The sequence below is a fragment of the Pelobates fuscus genome, chromosome 4, assembly GCF_036172605.1.
Source record: "Pelobates fuscus isolate aPelFus1 chromosome 4, aPelFus1.pri, whole genome shotgun sequence".
NCBI lineage: Eukaryota > Metazoa > Chordata > Amphibia > Anura > Pelobatidae > Pelobates > Pelobates fuscus.
Genome location: NC_086320.1, coordinates 57,444,385 through 57,463,189, shown reverse-complemented (window position 1 = coordinate 57,463,189; position 18,805 = coordinate 57,444,385). Strand labels below are relative to the sequence as shown.

At 42.9% G+C, this 18,805-nt stretch overlaps 1 protein-coding gene across 3 annotated transcripts in view; it reads left to right on the top strand.

The window, feature by feature from the left end:
* Positions 1-18,805, top strand: part of VPS13B (vacuolar protein sorting 13 homolog B) — an 843,188-nt gene that overhangs the window by 92,758 nt on the left and 731,625 nt on the right. For all 3 annotated transcript variants that reach the window (XM_063451210.1, XM_063451211.1, XM_063451212.1), the window contains exon 7: positions 3,345-3,516. In XM_063451210.1, the coding sequence (XP_063307280.1) occupies positions 3,345-3,516 (172 nt within the window). The remainder of the gene's footprint in view (positions 1-3,344; positions 3,517-18,805) is intronic.

Here is an 18,805-nt window from a genome sequence, read left to right as displayed (position 1 = left end):
CTGCCTGTCAGCGAGTGTGTGGCTGCCTGTCAGCGAGTGTGTGGCTGCCTGTCAGCGAGTGTGTGGCTGCCTGTCAGCGAGTGTGTGGCTGCCTGTCAGCGAGTGTGTGGCTGTCTGTCAGCGAGTGGCTCTCTGTCAGCGAGTGGCTCTCTGTCAGCGAGTGGCTCTCTGTCAGCGAGTGGCTCTCTGTCAGCGAGTGGCTGTCTGTCAGCGAGTGGCTGTCTGTCAGCGAGTGGCTGTCTGTCTGTCGGCGAGTGTCTGTCTGTCGGCGAGTGTCTGTCTGTCGGCGAGTGTCTGTCTGTCGGCGAGTGGCTGTCTGTCTGTCGGCGAGTGGCTGTCTGTCTGTCGGCGAGTGGCTGTCTGTCTGTCGGCGAGTGGCTGTCTGTCTGTCGGCGAGTGGCTGTCTGTCGGCGAGTGGCTGTCTGTCGGCGAGTGGCTGTCTGTCGGCGAGTGGCTGTCTGTCTGTCGGCGAGTGGCTGTCTGTCTGTCGGCGAGTGGCTGTCTGTCTGTCGGCGAGTGGCTGTCTGTCTGTCGGCGAGTGGCTGTCTGTCTGTCGGCGAGTGGCTGTCTGTCTGTCGGCGAGTGGCTGTCTGACTGTCGGCGAGTGGCTGTCTGTCTGTCGGCGAGTGGCTGGCTGTCTGTCTGTCGGCGAGTGGCTGGCTGTCTGTCTGTCGGCGAGTGGCTGTCTGTCTGTCTGTCGGCGAGTGGCTGTCTGTCTGTCTGTCGGCGAGTGGCTGTCTGTCTGTCGGCGAGTGGCTGTCTGTCTGTCGGCGAGTGGCTGTCTGTCTGTCGGCGAGTGGCTGTCTGTCTGTCGGCGAGTGGCTGTCTGTCTGTCGGCGAGTGGCTGTCTGTCTGTCGGCGAGTGGCTGTCTGTCTGTCGGCGAGTGGCTGTCTGTCTGTCGGCGAGTGGCTGTCTGTCTGTCGGCGAGTGGCTGTCTGTCTGTCAGTGAGTGGCTGTCTGTCTGTCTGTCAGTGAGTGGCTGTCTGCCTGTTTGTCAGTGGCTGTCTGTCTGTCTGTCAGTGAGTGGCTGTCTGTCTGTCAGTGAGTGGCTGTCTGTCTGTCAGTGAGTGGCTGTCTGTCTGTCAGTGAGTGGCTGTCTGTCTGTCAGTGAGTGGCTGTCTGTCTGTCAGTGAGTGGCTGTCTGTCTGTCAGTGAGTGGCTGTCTGTCTGTCTGTCTGTCTGTGAGTGGCTGTCTGTCTGTCAGTGAGTGTCTGTCTGTCTGTCAGTGAGTGGCTGTCTGTCTGTCAGTGGCTGTCTGTCTGTCTGTCAGTGAGTGGCTGTCTGTCTGTCAGTGAGTGGCTGTCTGTCTGTCAGTGAGTGGCTGGCTGTCTGTCTGTCAGTGAGTGGCTGTCTGTCTGTCTGTCAGTGAGTGTGTGGCTGTCTGTCTGTCAGTGAGTGTGTGACTGTCTCAGTGAGTGTGTGACTGTCTCAGTGAGTGTGTGACTGTCTCAGTGAGTGTGTGACTGTCTCAGTGAGTGTGTGACTGTCTCAGTGAGTGTGTGGCTGTCTCAGTGAGTGTGTGGCTGTCTCAGTGAGTGTGTGACTGTCTCAGTGAGTGTGTGACTGTCTCAGTGAGTGTGTGACTGTCTCAGTGAGTGTGTGACTGTCTGTGAGTGAGTGTATGTTTTTCTGTCAGTGTGTGTGTGTTTTTCTGTCAGTGTGTGTGTGTCTGCTAGTAAGTGGGTCGGTGTTTGTCAGTGAGTGTGTGTGTCTGTCAGTGAGTGAGTGACATGAGGGGGCGGTAAAATGGATCTTTGTCTAGGGCGGCAGAAATCTTTGCACCGGCCCTGCTGCCACTACAAGAGCTTCCTTGGTGCGATCTGCAGGCTTCTGCATGGAGATGCTGAATGCTCGATTTAAAAATGCACTTAGTCAGTGCTTCTCTATGAGGAGATTCTGATTGGCAGAGCCCGACGATTGCTGCACCTGCACACTAGCCTTCCAATGCTTCCCTTCGCAAATTGGATTGGCTGAGATCATCACTAATGATGATTTCAGCCAGAGGAGCTACGGCCATGGTGAGATCAGTGCTTCAGCGGTAATAAGATGAGTAAAACGCAAGTTTTTTTTTAATATTACGTCTGAGGTGGGCCTGAATCTAACTAGTTAGTATAACACTCTGTCCCGCAATCTCCATATTGTGAATGCTGAAGTTACTCCTCCCCTTTAGCAATATAAATTTTGGCCATATTTGTATTGGCTGATATTGTCAGCAGGCACACTGAGCTAATCATTGCCTTCCTCTACTCTATTAGCCTACTTGCACCATAACCACTGCCGTGAACTGTAGTGGTTATGGAGCTTAGCGTGTCCCTTTAAATAGGGACAGTCTTGACTGGGATATATTTTTGAATCCAACACATAAAAGCTGTGATTATTTGTGTTATTTAGTATTTTTCACATATACTTCCATTCTGTATATTTTTAACCAAACGGATGACAAATTATGCAGTACTGTATATGGCTGATTATACCACAATAGTTACTGTTGGTGTACTGCTTGATGATGCATATCTTTCTAAATATCATTATACACAGAATGGCCGCATTATATTTTAGTCCATATAGTTTTATGAACATACAGTCAGTCTGGTGAAGTACATAATAATGTTGAGAAAGAAAAGACAAAAATTAGAGGCAAAAATATACTGCAGTATCCGTAAAAATAAACATCAAAACAGAATGAAATAAAAAAAAATCAAAGCAGATATATTCACCTCTGTGTAGCAAGTTCTAAAGCCGCTATCGCTCCAAATAGTGGCATAAATAGTACAAACCAATAAGTGAGGAACAGGATAACCACAAACTAGAATATTAGATGCACCTCAGTGCTGTGGCTTTAATAAAAATGTTTCGGGTCACAGACCATATCAATGTACAGTGTATGATGTTGGCTGCACAAGTTTTAAGTCGTGAAAATTAGCGTCTCCCAGTGCTGTTCTCATGGAATCAATAAGGCTACAAAAAGGCAATTGTTTTATATTTTTATTTCTCATCTGTTAAATTTCTATTCCTTTTCCGAGTACAAAGCTTCTTGCAGCAATGTTTTATATAACAGGCACATTTCATACATTTTTTATATCTCTCACAATGTATCTTATGTAAACACTCTTTGTATGAAGGCATTATTTATTTTGTAAACCTTTTGCAGTGTTATATGATATTTTATAGTTATATGATGTATGGCATTTTTGAGATCTGTTAGAGGGAAGATTTTTTTTTTTCTTCATGCCTTGATGATTGTGTAATCTTCCCCCTTTTTCTCAGGTTGCCCTTATAATTACCCTCGGATATTCTGTGACTGCGTGACTGAACACCTTTTTTTTGTTTTTGTTTCCTGCAGATCCACACAATGGTTGATAGTTTGAAGCTTTCTCTAACTGACCAGCAACTCCCTATGTTCATCCGCATTATGCAGCTGGGAATTGCCCTGTATTACGGAGAAATAGGAAACACGAAGGAAGAGGCAGAGGATCCACCCAGTAACCCTAAGGATACAGTAGTTAACATGCCTGGTAAGTGCCACTATTCTGAAAGAATAACGATAGTGATTGCACTAGTGTTTAATCACTAAATCGGAGCCCTGCAGGTTTGGAAATTAATTGATTTGGAAGGTTAGCGTATCAGTACGTGCTATCTGGCCAACATGCAGTTTTGTTTAATATCAAAGTCAGCATTTAGCGTAACAATGTAGGCCTAATAGTGCCTTGCTGATGGAGAGGTGTACACGCGCTGAGGTTTAGAGAGAGGCTTGCACGCCCTGGTCTGTCTGGAAACAAAACACAACCAGCATTTATTTGGCTTACACTTACACTGGAGATTTCCCATTTATGATGCTACAAAGTAAAACCTTTGTTTCAATAGGTAGGCCAGCTTTGCTTACCATGAGTATATACGGTGTGTGTGTGTGTGTGTGTATATATATATATATATATATATATATATATATATATATATATATATATATATATATATATATATATATATATATATATATATATATATATATTTATTTAGTGAGCATAGATCAATGGACTCCTAACCAATCAAGGCAGTCCACAAGGCATACCTACAGTTCACGTTTTAGCAGTATCTCTATTGGAACAGAATTTGAAAATGTCTGAAACTGTACTGTGGGTGGGCCTCAATGGCTTGGTTGGGAACCACTGATATAGATTGCTAAAATTTCTGATGTGTGTCTTTCAATTTCAGGTAATTTGTCTGTTCACACTTGGCAGATTAGGCTTGTCTATAGGGGCAGTGGGGCAGTGCACAGCCAGTTTTTATATGGCAAAAAATTGTATTTGCAGTAGTTTATAAACACTAAGATTCTTTTTCTGGAAGGGAGGGTGGTAAGTCAATAAAAAAAGAGAAAGAAAAGTGTCTCTATAATTCTGTAATAGGTTTCAGGTCTGCAGGGCCCCTCTCCCATCGTTGGTAGCTGTTTGGAGAAGCTTTCTTGAGAGCATCTCGCCATTTTAACAAAATGGGGCTGGTTTGAAATCTTTTCTGTTTCAGCAGGTTTTTCTCCTATCTAGTTCCTTTAAGAAGGAATTTCCACTGGTTTGCCATTTTTGTGCAGCAGAGCCAGCTGACCATGAGTGAAGGCATGCTATTTGTCTCTCTATTGAGAAGCCATTATTGGCTCATAGCACCAGGGGGTGGGGTTACAGTGAACACAGGAGAGGGGAACAAGAAGCCATCTTGGAAGTAACATAGAGAGAAAACACAGCCGTTTCTGGCCCCTGACCACTATCAGAACTGCCGGGGTCGCAGCTGCGACCAGGCCCGTCACTCCAGGTGGCCCGGCCGCCCTTCAAACCCCGGGGACCGCGTTGCCCGCCGAGATTGTGGTGCGGCCCCCGGCCACACGGAACAATCGTCGTGGCCGCATTGAAGGGGCCCATCGGATGGCCCATGCTCCCCAATCTCTTGGGGCCATACGATGGCAATGAATTGCCTTGGGCCCGGTCAGCGCTGGGGCACTTTAAGAGCATGACCGGGCCCCAGTGATGACGTCAGAGCGCCCGCTGGCGCTGGGAGGAAGCCTTCACTTCCTCCCAGCTAAGAGAACCGCGTGGGTGGAGAGCGCCGGGGAGGAGAGGTGGAATTGTTGCACTGGGGCCCTTTAGTTTCTGGTTATGCCTGTGCCCCTGACATATGAAAGTGTATATTACCTTTTTCTCTCCCCCAATAATCCCAGTGACTTCATGAGGTCTGCCATTTCTGACACAGAGCACTGTGCTGCCTGTCACTAATAGTTTTAATAACTCCTACTGCCCATAACCACCTACTTCTTTAAAGTGCTCAGTCACTGCACAGCTGAGGCAGTCATGCTGTGACTAGTTGAAAGGTTGTGAAGCTTCAAACTGCAGGACTGGGGCTGTGACTCTGAGGACTGATCTGACCACTAAAGATCAGATCATGTGAGGGATAGCTAAGAGAGGGCTAGGAAGATAGACAGATGAGATAGAGATGGAGCATTATACACAGACATGTACTGAGTTATTATCCCTGTATTGTGGCTCTGTGTAATCCATCAGAGTGATTCTGGCTGTGAGGGATAGTTATATTATCTACTTATATTATCTCAGCTCTGTGTGATATTTCTCTGTATTTTACTCGGCTCTGCATGTTGTATAGGTAGCTAGGTAGTCTACCCAGCTCAGTGTATTGTATAGGTATCGTTGTGTTACAGCTATGGGTATTGTATCCTTATTTTTTCCTTAGCTCTGTTAGTGGTATGATTATCTCAATGTATTTTACAGGTACCTTTATGTTGTGCCAAGATTGTTATATTGTATGAGAATCTCTGCATTTTGCTCAACTCTGTAGTGTAGGAGTATCTCTGTACTATACAGGGAGAAGTAACATTGGGGATTGGGTCTGGCGTCCAAATATCTTAAAACTTCACCAGCTGCCACTGACCAGCGCCTAAGCAGTTGTAGGTCCGGGGTTATCCAACAGTTTCTAGGGTGGACCATAGATATTTTGGAATAATGTGTTTTTTTTAAGCTGATCCAACTAAAACTATGATGTAACAGAATAAAGGGCATCGACTTGTAGGAAAGTCCTTTTGGGTCACACCTGTTCTATGGACTCTGTTCTTTGACAACCTTTTTCCAGACCATTCACTAGACACACAAAATGGCTTTGTAATCCTACAGTCATGTCTATTATCACTTAATGAATCATTGAATTGATCAAAAGATAGCATTCAAAATTAAACTTTGCGGTAAATCATTATTATCGTCTACTGAAACCTCAGAGTTTCAATCTTTTGTATTTTAAATGATCACAGGCGAAATGTAACTTTGAACTAAGTTTCAGCTCTGTAAAAATCAGAGCCAAAGAGAGGGGATGGACAATGAGCATCTGTTTTTAACAACTTGCAGATAACGATTGTCATATATGACAGTCGCAATTACAGAATGTAATTGACTGCTGACATGGTTTTTAGAGTTAAATGTTTCAAATGTTCTGTAACCCTTGATTTACTGCAATAGAAAACACCTTGTAGCATTTCCATATCATATAGGTTTATGGAATTGCATTCATTATATCTGTCATCTATAATAGTGTACTACATCTGTAAAAAATAATTAATATGAAAGGAAAAACATTGCCGTAGTGACATTAAACACCGTTTTCCTCCCAATTCTCCACTTAGTGTGTAGATATAGATGAACAAATGTCTGTTGACATCAGTAGAATCCTTTAACTCCTTCGCCTCCGAGTTATTTAAAAAAAAAAAAAGCACTACATTTATTTGAAAACGTGGTGTAAATGCAAAACATATAAACTTAGGACAAAGTAGCAATTTTGTGTATTGTATACTGTTTGGGTATAGGTAAGAAAAAAAAAAATTTGTGTCATTTTTTTATTTTTAAAGGGATACTATAAGTGCCAGGAATACAAAGCTGTATTCCTGGCACTATAGCTCCCACTGCCTACCACCTCCCTTGCACGCCCTGAGGTGGTAAATAAGGGGTTAAAAACCCTTGCTTTATCCCAGCGTCGATGTCCCTCTGTGCTGGGTCACGGCTCACCTCCTCCTCTGTCCTGCGATGAGCGGGTGCTTATGCGCGGTAAATGCCGCACGTGCATTAGGCCCCCATAGGAAAGCATTGAAACAATGCTTTCCTATGGTGAAAAATCTGGCGCTGGATATCTTCACACAAAATGTGAGGACGTCCATCGTCAGATACTGGACCAAAGGTCTGTTTGATGCAGGAAGTGCCTCTAGTGGCCGTCTGGTAGAGAGACACTGATGGCAGATTTAGATCTGCAATGTAAACATTATAGTTTGTCTGGAACTGCAATGATTTACATTGCAGCACTAAGTGCAAAAGGGACACTGCACCCAGACCGCTTTAATGAGCTGAAGTGGTCTGGGTGCTTTTATAGTGTACCTTTAATGTGTTAATTATTTACATAAGTATTTTGGAAGTATGTTTATGATAAACCATTCTTGTTGCACATAGTAGGTATAGCAATAAATAAATAATTTCTGGACTTACGACGAGAACGTATGATCTGCAGTCTGCAATGATTCTCTACCATAGAGGATTGGAGGTTGTGGGAGTTCCTTATTATTCTCTAATTTGTGAATGTGGAAAGTATCCAACCGGATCAGACTCATTGCTGACAGCTACTTAAATTGATAAAAAAATGTTTTACAGGGACACTAACTATGGTTTTTTCTTGCAAAAAGAAGTCTTTTGGTATTGTTCTTTATTTGTTGTTCAATTGTTATATCATATATACCAATATAAATCCTTCAGAACATCTTCATTAGACAGTTCTTCGTGTCATAAGGGTGCCTATAGCACCGGAAAACCACTTGTCACTACAGTAAGTAGTGGGCAGTTACCTGGCGATCGCAGAATATTAGATTCATTCTACACATGACGACCCAGTGTAAGAAATGAAAACTCATGTTACATGAGAAATGTTTTGATGTCATATTCAGTAACCTAAAACAACATCTGAACTTCTGCTGCCTCACTTATTACTTAATTTGAAATGCCTTATTTTTTTTTTTTTTTATTTTTTTTTTTACAATGTACTATAAAATGTGAAATTCATAATAACAGAAATAATTCATCGAAATAAGGGAGTAAAGGCTATCTTGTGATATTTTAACAGGAACAGAAACCAAACCAAATATTGGTATTGAAATTACACTCATTTGTGGGCTTCCTGGAGTAAGCAAGTAGATTGACATGTCTGACTGAATGTGTATATTTCTTGCTGTCACAGGCTTGTGTTTTCACACAGACCACAGGGATTAAGTCTATAAACTGCAAATCGTTTTGTGATCGTGTGGTGGGCTTCTCGCTGATCAGGCTATGTCATACAGAAAGCGACAGACACCATGACATCAGATAAGGGGGCTCGGTACATTTCTCTCCCTTTCAGCAACCTGGGCAAAATTTGTTCTGTTCATAATTCTGCATTAACATATTATTAAAATGTAACGTGATGTCAAATTGTAATGCACAAACAATTATATTTCCCAATATGTTTAAGAATATATTTTTGGGAAACCCTAAACAATATTGCTGTCGTCTATGCATACAGCGTACACTAGGAGTTTTTGGTTTCATAATGACTGAATTACTTTAGAAGAATTAAAGATTTGTTCAAAAATCTGTGACTGCAGCTGAATTGGAACGTTTTTAATTTATGCTAGAATTGGTTACATTTTGGTTTTCAATTCACAATAATAAGTTGTTTAGTAAATAAACCCTTGTATTTTTATATGTATTGACCAAGGGTTTTTAACGCCTAGATCATTACTTAATATTCGGCCCCCGTGCAATTTTATTGGTTTACCAGTGGTTGGGACAGGCGCGTCATATTCATCACACTCTAGGCAACTGTTCTCGTTATATTTATTACACTTGCACACCACTAAAAATGTTGTTTCGTCCTAACCGAATTGTGTCAGTTTCTGAAGTAGCCTTTGGATGAAAACTGGGCATCATTTTCATTTTAGAATTTCGGATGAATGGAATCTGAACCATGCCACGGCTGCCTTCTGTTGTTTTTTAGCAGATAACTCCCTAAATTGGGAGAAATGAACTAAAATAAATGAACTAAGAAGGATGACATTTCTTCCAACAAGCAATTTCTTCTTTGTTTTATTTGTTGTATTTAACAATTCGTCTTTCGAACGAATTGCTGAAACTTCAGCCGAAAAAGTGCTTGTCTAAAAATGAATGCCCAAATCTAATATTTATTGACCTGCAATGCTTTCCTCATTTCACTGAGCAGCTAGATGACATAGGAAAGAGTGAATTCAGAATTTAGAATAAAACATATTGAATAATGGGCCAATGAGCTAAATTTACAGTTGAATAAGTCATGGAGCTAATTTGGGTCCCTGACAACAAATGTTGAAGAACCCCAGGAATACACAGTGCATCCACCTCTAATAGAACAAGCAGTGTAGGGCTTATTATTATTTTATTATTTATATAGCGCCATCAGATTCCGTAGCGCTGTACAATGGGCTTACAGTCTAGAGGGAGTGGGGTATAGTGATACAAAGGGTAAAAGTAGGGGTACGAAGTAGGTTGTTACAAAAGTATTCACTGAGGGCTTAGTAGGTAATTTTTGACAGTTGCAGGAGAGGAGTCATGGAGGGTGGGGGATAAAAACCTGCTAACAGTTTAATTGATATGCTTTCTTGAAGGAGTGAGTTTTCAATGATTATTTGAATGAGTGGAGACTGGGTGAAAGTCTTGATAATGAATCAATGGTCATGGTAATACAGAGGAAGATTTTTTTTTTTATTTGGTTAATTTTAATGTATGTTTATGCTTCAGCATACAAATTAAAATTAAGCAAACAAACAAAAAACAGCATTACTTTTGTTATAGGGGTCTGTAATAATTTTCATGGACTGTGGCTTTAAAATTTTAAATTTAAGATGATGGTAATCATTTTTTAACTTGTTTTCCCTTTTTGGGTCAGTTAATATGCCAAGCATACATATGCAGTTTATTTTTTATTTTTAAACACATCCATTGCATCAGTATTAAATAACATCTGGTGCCCAGTAGCCTCTCTTCCTTTGCAATTTTTTATATAACATATATAACATATGCCTCTATCATTTCTCAGGGATTCTAAGAAAATCTTCAAAGTGCTTTTTTTTGCAGGCAGACACAGTTTATCACAGCATATGGGGTGAGGGGCTGCAACAGGCATTATTTTTTATTTTATAATTCACTCCTCCCCCGTCTCTTTTTGTTTTCTTTTGGCATAACATTGCCATTTCAAAATTAGATTCTAAAAATAGCAGTCCTGGTATCTGGATCAAATTTAGCATCCAAATTGATTTTCCTGATTTATAGAGAGTCAACATTTTCTGCAACACTGTACAACGGGTTCATGAGACAAACAAATAAATTAAACAGCACATAGTTACGTTCTAATATAAGCTGAAGTCTCTGAAGTCCCATTCACACATCTCTGACTCTGCTGTCAATCCAAAAGAAGCAATCTTCTTAACTTTGCAATGGGAGTCCGATTTCTGCTTGGATCAACATTCACCAACTCTCAAAATATTATCCAGATGCTAATTGAAAAATCTTACATAATCTGATAAACACCAGTTTGATTTACAGGAAGAGGAGGTAGCGAGGGTCCAGCCCAAACAAACACCTTTTCTTCTTCTTTTTTTAATCTTTTTTGATAGATATATGGATGGATAGATAGATATATATTTTTTTTACACATTTGATTTTTATTTCTAATATATTTGTAAATACACAGCCAAATACAATACAACATAAAAACAGTCATGTGTATATGTATAAAAAACATTTTACTCCCCTTTACTCCATTTACTTTGCCACATATTCATATATGAAAGTTAAACATTACATCACAAGTCAACATTTAATAATATGAAATTACTCTTAATTATAATTATTTTTTTTTTGTCCCTGCGAGGGAAACGAGTGTGTCTAGGACTTCAACAGATCGTATTACAAATCAACTCATCTTGTAGTATTTAGAGAGAGAGCAAAAACAAAGGGAAGGGTGCGCCTTTAATGTAAATATTTTGTACAAATAAAATAGTTTGGTCCAAATAACTTCACACTAGTCCAGAATAATAAAGTCCACAATAGTAAGGAAAATTTCTGTAGAGCAACGGTGACTCGTCACGGATGCAGACTTGCAATTTCAGTGGGACATATGGAAAAGAAGCAGAAAAACGGAAATCCAATGGTGCAGTAGGTAAATATACTTGGATATAAAGAATTATAAGTAGGTACTACTCACAATTTCCAGAGCTACAATCCAGCTCTGGTATGAAATGTGTGAAGTGGGGGGCGGAGCCAGGCTACTGAGCAGACCAGAAGCATGCTACATGAGCTCCTGTGTTTGAGATCTCAAAAGTGGCAAATATAGTGAACCAAAGGGAAATCCAGATACAACACGAGAAGCTGATTGTTCCTGACTCACTGGCGGTTCCGAAGATACCTCTCGTGGGCCGACCCGCCGCTGTTAAAACGAGACACGAGGCTTTGCGGCCTACCAACTACAGCTTTAATCAGTGGTGGGATACCCGACCTGAGTTGCCCCCCCCCCTTTGGACCGGTGGGGGTTATCCCGGTCCCCCCAAGCTTGCCCCGTACACCCGCACAGTGACTGGCAGACTGATACAGGCCACCCAAGATGGAGGTAGAGAGCTCGACACGGAGGCACAAGCTGCACAGCTCAGAAGGGATCGGACCGAATCCGGTGGACCTCATGGTCCAACGCCTAAACAAAGCATTCCAGAAACTTTGGGACAAGCTGGAAGCTCGGATGGCCACCCAGCAGACCCCACAAAGGAGAAGAACAGGAAACCGTGAAAACCGCAGAGGTCGAGGGCCACCACTGGGCAAGGAGATACAAAGAAACACAGAACAGCCTAACTCAGAACCGCGTGGACTGCGGGCCCCCCCGACCACAACCACAAAGCAACGACCGCGACAGCGGAGGCCAGGCGTCCACAGGGGACCGCAGAACGTCCGGGACCCCAACAACCCCCTAACGAGCAAACAAACATCACAGCAAAGTGCACCCCTACCTCAGGCTGGCGGCGCCCGCAAGAAGGCTCCTAAAACAAAACGAAATCATCTGCGGAGGCTGCACTGCTGGCTGGGAACACGGGCTTCAGACCGATGTCCTACCCGCCACTACTGTGGAGCGCAGAGCCCCATTACAACAACGTCCACCCTAAGCCACAAGAAGAGTTCCACGCAACCACCTGTGAACCGCCTCCCAGGCAAGCGGTGGCCAGGCATCATGTCACCAAGTGAGTGGGTAGCCCCCCAGCGCGTTACCCTCATATTGGACAGCTCTATACGCCGAGAGGGCATAGGCTGAAAGAGTCAATTTGACGGGACACTGTCATTGCTGGTAACAACCCACAGCCCAGACACTCACCTCGCAGTATGTGTACCTATAGAACTGTAAACTACTTCACTCATCTAGCCTTACCTGCAGGTTATTAGCTTTACCTAGCATGTTGACAGGCTATCCTGTGACAGGCCATCCACCCCACCATCTATCTTATTATATTTTGCACCTACACATGTATGTGTTTAGCCAGAGATTAGCCCTGCACAGCCCTATTGGCGTTACCTATTTTGATTAGATACAACATGCTTATACCTACACCATGGGATTGCTGAGCAGTATAATATTTCACAGATTACACCAAGCATGCATGACACATCATAGCGAACCACTCGACAGAACTTAAACGTTTATCCTAAGCTAGTTCAAAACGATTCAACCGTTAATTTAAACAAAAAACTTGTTGTTGCGGTCACCGGCCCGCCGAGCCTCACGGTCGTGCCCGACCGGCACGACCGCTCCGACTACACGAGCTTACCTGCTCGTCGGCGAGCCGGGAACCGCGCACGTAGTTCTTCCGGGCATCGCGCCCAGATCCAAGATGGCGCCGACCGCGTGGTCGCGTCTATTGCTAGCCCCGCCCCCGAGAATTATACCAACGTGTGCGTGACGTCACGACGTCAACGCACACGCACGTTTTGGGGTCAGAGGTCGCCCTCTGACCAATCATAGCCTAGAGAGGGGTATTTAAACCCCTAGCTTTCCCCATTACTTTGCCATGTCGTGGTTTCAGTTTCCTGGTTTCCTGAAAGTGCTATTCTCGTGTTTCTGATTTCCTGGTATCCTGATCCTTGGCGTTTCCCTGGTTATTCTGATCTCTGGTTTCCCTGACTTGGCTTGTTTAATCGGTATTGAGTATTTTCTGGCTTCCTTGACCTCGGCTTTCCCTTTGACCATTCTCTGTCTCTAGCGTATTAGTCCGGCCATTCTAAGGACCGGTTTACGCTCTTTCCTATTATTTTCCTTTTCTTACTTATGTATATGTTTACATAGTTTCTGCGTGCTGGACCACATTACTAGTCGTGACACTTGTGCAATGTTACCAATAACCCACTGTTATCAATGTCATTGAATAAGCAGGAGGACTGCCGTTGGGGTACCACCTGCATGTCTGTCAAAATCATATGCACTGCAAAAAAAAAAAATAAAAAAAAAAAAAAAAAAGAAATGTGTGAAGTGGAATGATCCCCACTCAAGGATACATGGAGTATAACTTGAAATTCAATAATCCAGCAATGGTTCCAGCCGAAAATAAAAAGAATAAAATATATAGTGCTCACTGTATCTTACTGTAGTAGAAGAATAAAAAGTATGAAATGTACTCACAATATATTGAGCAGGCTTTACTGCTCGATGTATAGCGTATGGGTGGTATAATCCCCACCTGCGGATTCTTTTGGCGTCTCTTAGGATGATGAAAAACAATGTTGTCAGGCTTAAGGATAAAATAATATAAGTAATACAATAAAATAGGAAAGGAATATGGCAACCAAAATATTTAGAGCCAAAATTCCTTTATTATAAGAAAATATAGTACATTTTCTACTTGAAGAAGCCTGTTGTAGGCGAAACGCGTCTAGAAAAAGTTTTTAATAAGTCTATATTTTGTTATAATAAAGGAATATTGGCTCTAAATATTTTGGTTGCCATATTCCTTTCCTATTTTATTGTATTACTTATATTATTTTATCCTTAAGCCTGACAACATTGTTTTTCATCATCCTAAGAGACGCCAAAAGAATCCTTAGGTGGGAATTATACCACCCATACGCTATACATCGAGCAGTAAAGCCTGCTCAATATATTGTGAGTACATTTCATACTTTTTATTCTTCTACTACAGTAAGATACAGTGAGCACTATATATTTTATTCTTTTTATTTTCGGCTGGAACCATTGCTGGATTATTGAATTTCAAGTTATACTCCATGTATCCTTGAGTGGGGATCATTCCACTTCACACATTTCATACCAGAGCTGGATTGTAGCTCTGGAAATTGTGAGTAGTACCTACTTATAATTCTTTATATCCAAGTATATTTACCTACTGCACCATTGGATTTCCGTTTTTCTGCTTCTTTTCCATATGTCCCACTGAAATTGCAAGTCTGCATCCGTGACGAGTCACTGCTGCTCTACAGGAATTTTCCTTACTATTGTGGACTTTATTATTCTGGACTAGTGTGAAGTTATTTGGACCATACTATTTTATTTGTACAAAATATTTATATTAAAGGCTTCCCTTTGTTTTTGCTCTATCTCTAATTATCTATAGGGGGTTAGAGGGTACTCCCTTTTCTGTAGGTGTGCTGCCTGTACAATATATTTACTCCTCAATTTTGTGGCATTTTAGCGCTGATACTACTTTGACTTTTTTCATCTTGTAGTATTGTAGTCAGGAGGTTAGATTTAATAGTTTATATCTGTTCTATTTTGCTTAACAATTCTTTCAACCTTTTCTTAGATACTGTTGTAATACCCATTTCAATCTTTATTGGGCAGACCAGCTGTTACCTAAATAAGTCCCAACATGGGACCATAGGGGATTTCTAGTATCTTGCCACTAGTAACTTTGCAGCCATTAATATATGAATAGCTAGAACAGAAAATTGACCAAAAATGTGATATATATTGTAGCGGAGCCGTAGTTCAAGCAGGGGCCTTCTCTCTGCTGGATCACCAAAGAGTAAAATCGGGAACAAGAAAACACCAAGTAGATATCCCACTTCCTCTCAAGCAACTGGACGACACACAGTTCTGAAAGTACAACTGGTTTTATTCCTGCCATACACTTGGTCTCTGTGACTCTGTCCTCTCGTGGTTTTCCTCTTATCTCTCCCAACGCTCATTCAGTGTCTCCTTTTCTAATGATACCTCCTCCCCTTGCCCTGTCTCAGTTGGCGTTCCCCAAGGCTCCGTCCTTGGTCCCCTTCTATTTTCTCTTTATACTGCCTCTCTTGGCAAACTTATTACCTCTTTTGGATTTCACTACCACCTGTACGCTGATGACACCCAGCTATATCTCTCCTCCCCGGACCTCTCCCCTGCCGTCCTGCAACGTGTCACTGCTTGCCTTTCTTCCATCTCTGACTGGATGTCCTCCCGCTTTCTGAAACTCAATCTCTCAAAAACTGAGCTCCTTGTCTTTCCTCCTCCTAATACTGATCCTCCTCTTTCGCTCTCCCTCCAAGTTTGTGGTACCAACATCAGTCCATCCTTGCAAGCGCGCTGTCTTGGCGTCATACTTGACTCTGGTCTCACCTTTGAGCCTCACATCCAGCATGTTGCCAAATCCTGTAGATTCCATCTTAAAAACATAGCCCGCATCCGCCCCTTTCTTGCACCAGATACTACCAAGGAGCTTGTCCATGCTCTAGTAATTTCCCGCATGGATTATTGTAACCCTCTCCTGATTGGTCTCCCCAATAGCCGTACTGCACCCTTACAGTCCGTAATGAATGCTGCTGCTAGATTGATTTTCCTCTCTAGTCGTTTCTCTCACACCTCACCCCTCTGCCAGTCCTTACATTGGCTTCCTGTATGCTATAGGAGTCAATTCAAGGTACTAACTCACACCTATAAAGCACTGAACAACTCTAGCCCCTCTTATATCTCCTCACAGATCCATAGGTATGTCCCTTCTCGGTCTCTCCGTTCTGCCCGTGACCACCTCCTGTCCGTTGTCCGCACTCGTACGGCCAACTCGCGCTTGCAGGACTTCTCGCGGGCGGCTCCCTTCCTATGGAATAGCCTGCCTACCGCCATCAGACTCTCCCCTAGTCTTGCATCTTTTAAGAAGTGCCTTAAAACCCATCTCTTTAGGAAAGCTTATGGCCTCCAAGACTAACCCTTACCTCACATACCTGTCTCTTGCCCTCTCCTAAAGGGCAGCCCACCTTATTTGATTGTAAATTCCTGTCCTAATGTGTTTTACACCCCACCTCCTATAGAATGTAAGCTCGTTTGAGCAGGGTCCTCTTCAACCTATTGTTCCTGTAAGTTTATTTGTAATTGTCCTATTTATAGTTAAATCCCCCTCTCATAATATTGTAAAGCGCTACGGAATCTGTTGGCGCTATATAAATGGCAATAATAAATAAATAATACATCGCCCCCTAGCATGGGGTTTCTCAGTCTCAAATACAGGGCTTTTCTTCCCACGATCCTCTCTGCCTGAGAAATAATTGCGTGAGAAAAGGCTATAACTTAATTATCTCTCAGGTACAGAAAAATCTACAATATCTTAAAACATCCCAAAAATCCATTTTAATTACCTCAGAACCCCATGAAAGTCATACCACCGAATAGCTTGGATCTGCGCGTCACATCTCTAACATCTGTCAGAAATATTTAATGACATCTTTGATAGTCCGTTTGACACTAAATACCATTTATGCATAAGCTTGTATTGTACTTCTGATAAATTGAGACAATGTACCGTATATACTCGAGTATAAGTCGAGTTTTTCGGCACATTTTTTGTGCTGAGAAACCTCCACTCGACTTATACTCGAGTCAATGTCTGTATTATGGCAAATTACATTGCCATAATACAGACCAGGACTGCCGGGCTCATTACAAGCCCGGCGGTCCTTTTGGGGGCTGGCAGCGAGCTGTAACTTACCTTTCCTGCAGCTCCGGTCAGCTCCACTGTAAGTATTGCGAGAGCCGTGGCAACGCTCCGCGCGAGAGTTACAGTGGAGCTGACCGGCACGGAGGAGAAGGGAGCTGACAAGAGCTGCAGGAAAGGTAAGTTACAGCTTCCTGCCAGGCCCCCTCCTACGCAGCCCATGCCACTGGACCACCAGGGAATGAGAGCTCCCTGGCCATGTATCAAGCAAGGAGGGGGGACAAAAAAAATATAAATAAAAATGTCAATAATATTAAAATTAAAAATGTCAATACTATTAAAATAAAATTAAAGTGTAATGATATTAAAAAAAATTAAAATTAAAATAATAATAAAAAAATAAATAAGAAAAATGTCCACCCCCACCAAGGTTACACACTCTGCATCACATACACATACACACACACACTGCATCACATATACACACACACTGCATTTCATACACACACACACACTGCATTCATTATATACACACACTACACAAACACACACACACGCTGCATTCATTATATACACACACTGTCAATAAATATTCAATTAATATAATTTTTGGGGGATCTAATTTTATTTAGAAATTTACCAGTAGCTGCTGCATTTCCCACCCTAGTCTTATACTCGAGTCAATACGTTTTTTGGGGGGTAAAATTAGGGGTCCGACTTATATTCGGGTCGACTTATACTCTAGTATATATAGGGCCGTCTTTAACGCGGGGCAAACGGGGCAACTGCCCCGGGCCCAGTTACTCCTGGGGGGCCCAAAACATCTGCCCCGTGGCCCCGCCGCCCATAGCCTGCATAAGAAAAATTTCCTTCCCTACCCTTGGGCCCGCGGTGCTTGTATTGCGGCTGCACCAGGGCCCATACTCTAAGGGGGCTCACCGGGTGGCCAATACACTTAGGGCCACCCGGTGAGCACTTTTCAGCAGGGGCCCGGTCAGATGCTGTGGCCTTTAACAGCACGACCGGGCCTCCTGCTTTACAGCAGCCTGGGAGGAAGTGACCTCCACGAGTCACTTCCTCCCTCAGAGATGATGAGCTGCGCGGGAGGGAGGCTGAGCCAGGAGGCAGCGAGGAGGGGGACTGGGCAAAGAGAGCCAGTCCCCAACTCCCAACCACCCAAGGCAGCACACTGAACCCCAGGGAAGATAGGAAACTGGAGGGGGGCTTTACAGTTTGCCCATGTGTATGTCAGTATGTGTGTGTTTATGTCTGTCAGTAGGTGTGTGTGTGTCTGTCTGTGTGTGTCAGTCTGTCTGTCACTAGGTCTGTGATTGTGTCTGTCAATAGGTCTGTTTGTGTGTGTCAGTCAGTCTGTGTGTGTGTCAGTCTGTGTGTGTGTGTGTGTGTGTCTGTCTGTCACTAGGTCTGTGTGTGTGTGTGTCACTAGGTCTGTGTTTGTGTCTGTCAGTTAGTCTGTGTGTGTGTGTGTGTGTGTCACTAGGTCTGTGTTTGTGTCTGTCAATAGGTATGTGTGTGTCAGTTTGTCTGTGTGCCTGTCAGTAGGTCTGTGTGTGTGTCTGTCAGTAGGTCTGTCTGTGTGTGCCAGTATGTCTGCCTGGGTATCAGTATGTCTGTGTGTGTGCCACTATGTCTGTCTGTGTGTGTCTGTCAGTAGGTCTGTGTGTGTGTGTGTCTGTGAATGTATGTCAGTATGTCTCAGTATGTGTCTGTCAGCATGTCTGTGTCGGTGTCCATATGTCAGTATGTATGTATGTATGTATGTATGTATGTATGTGTCAGTTTGTCTATAT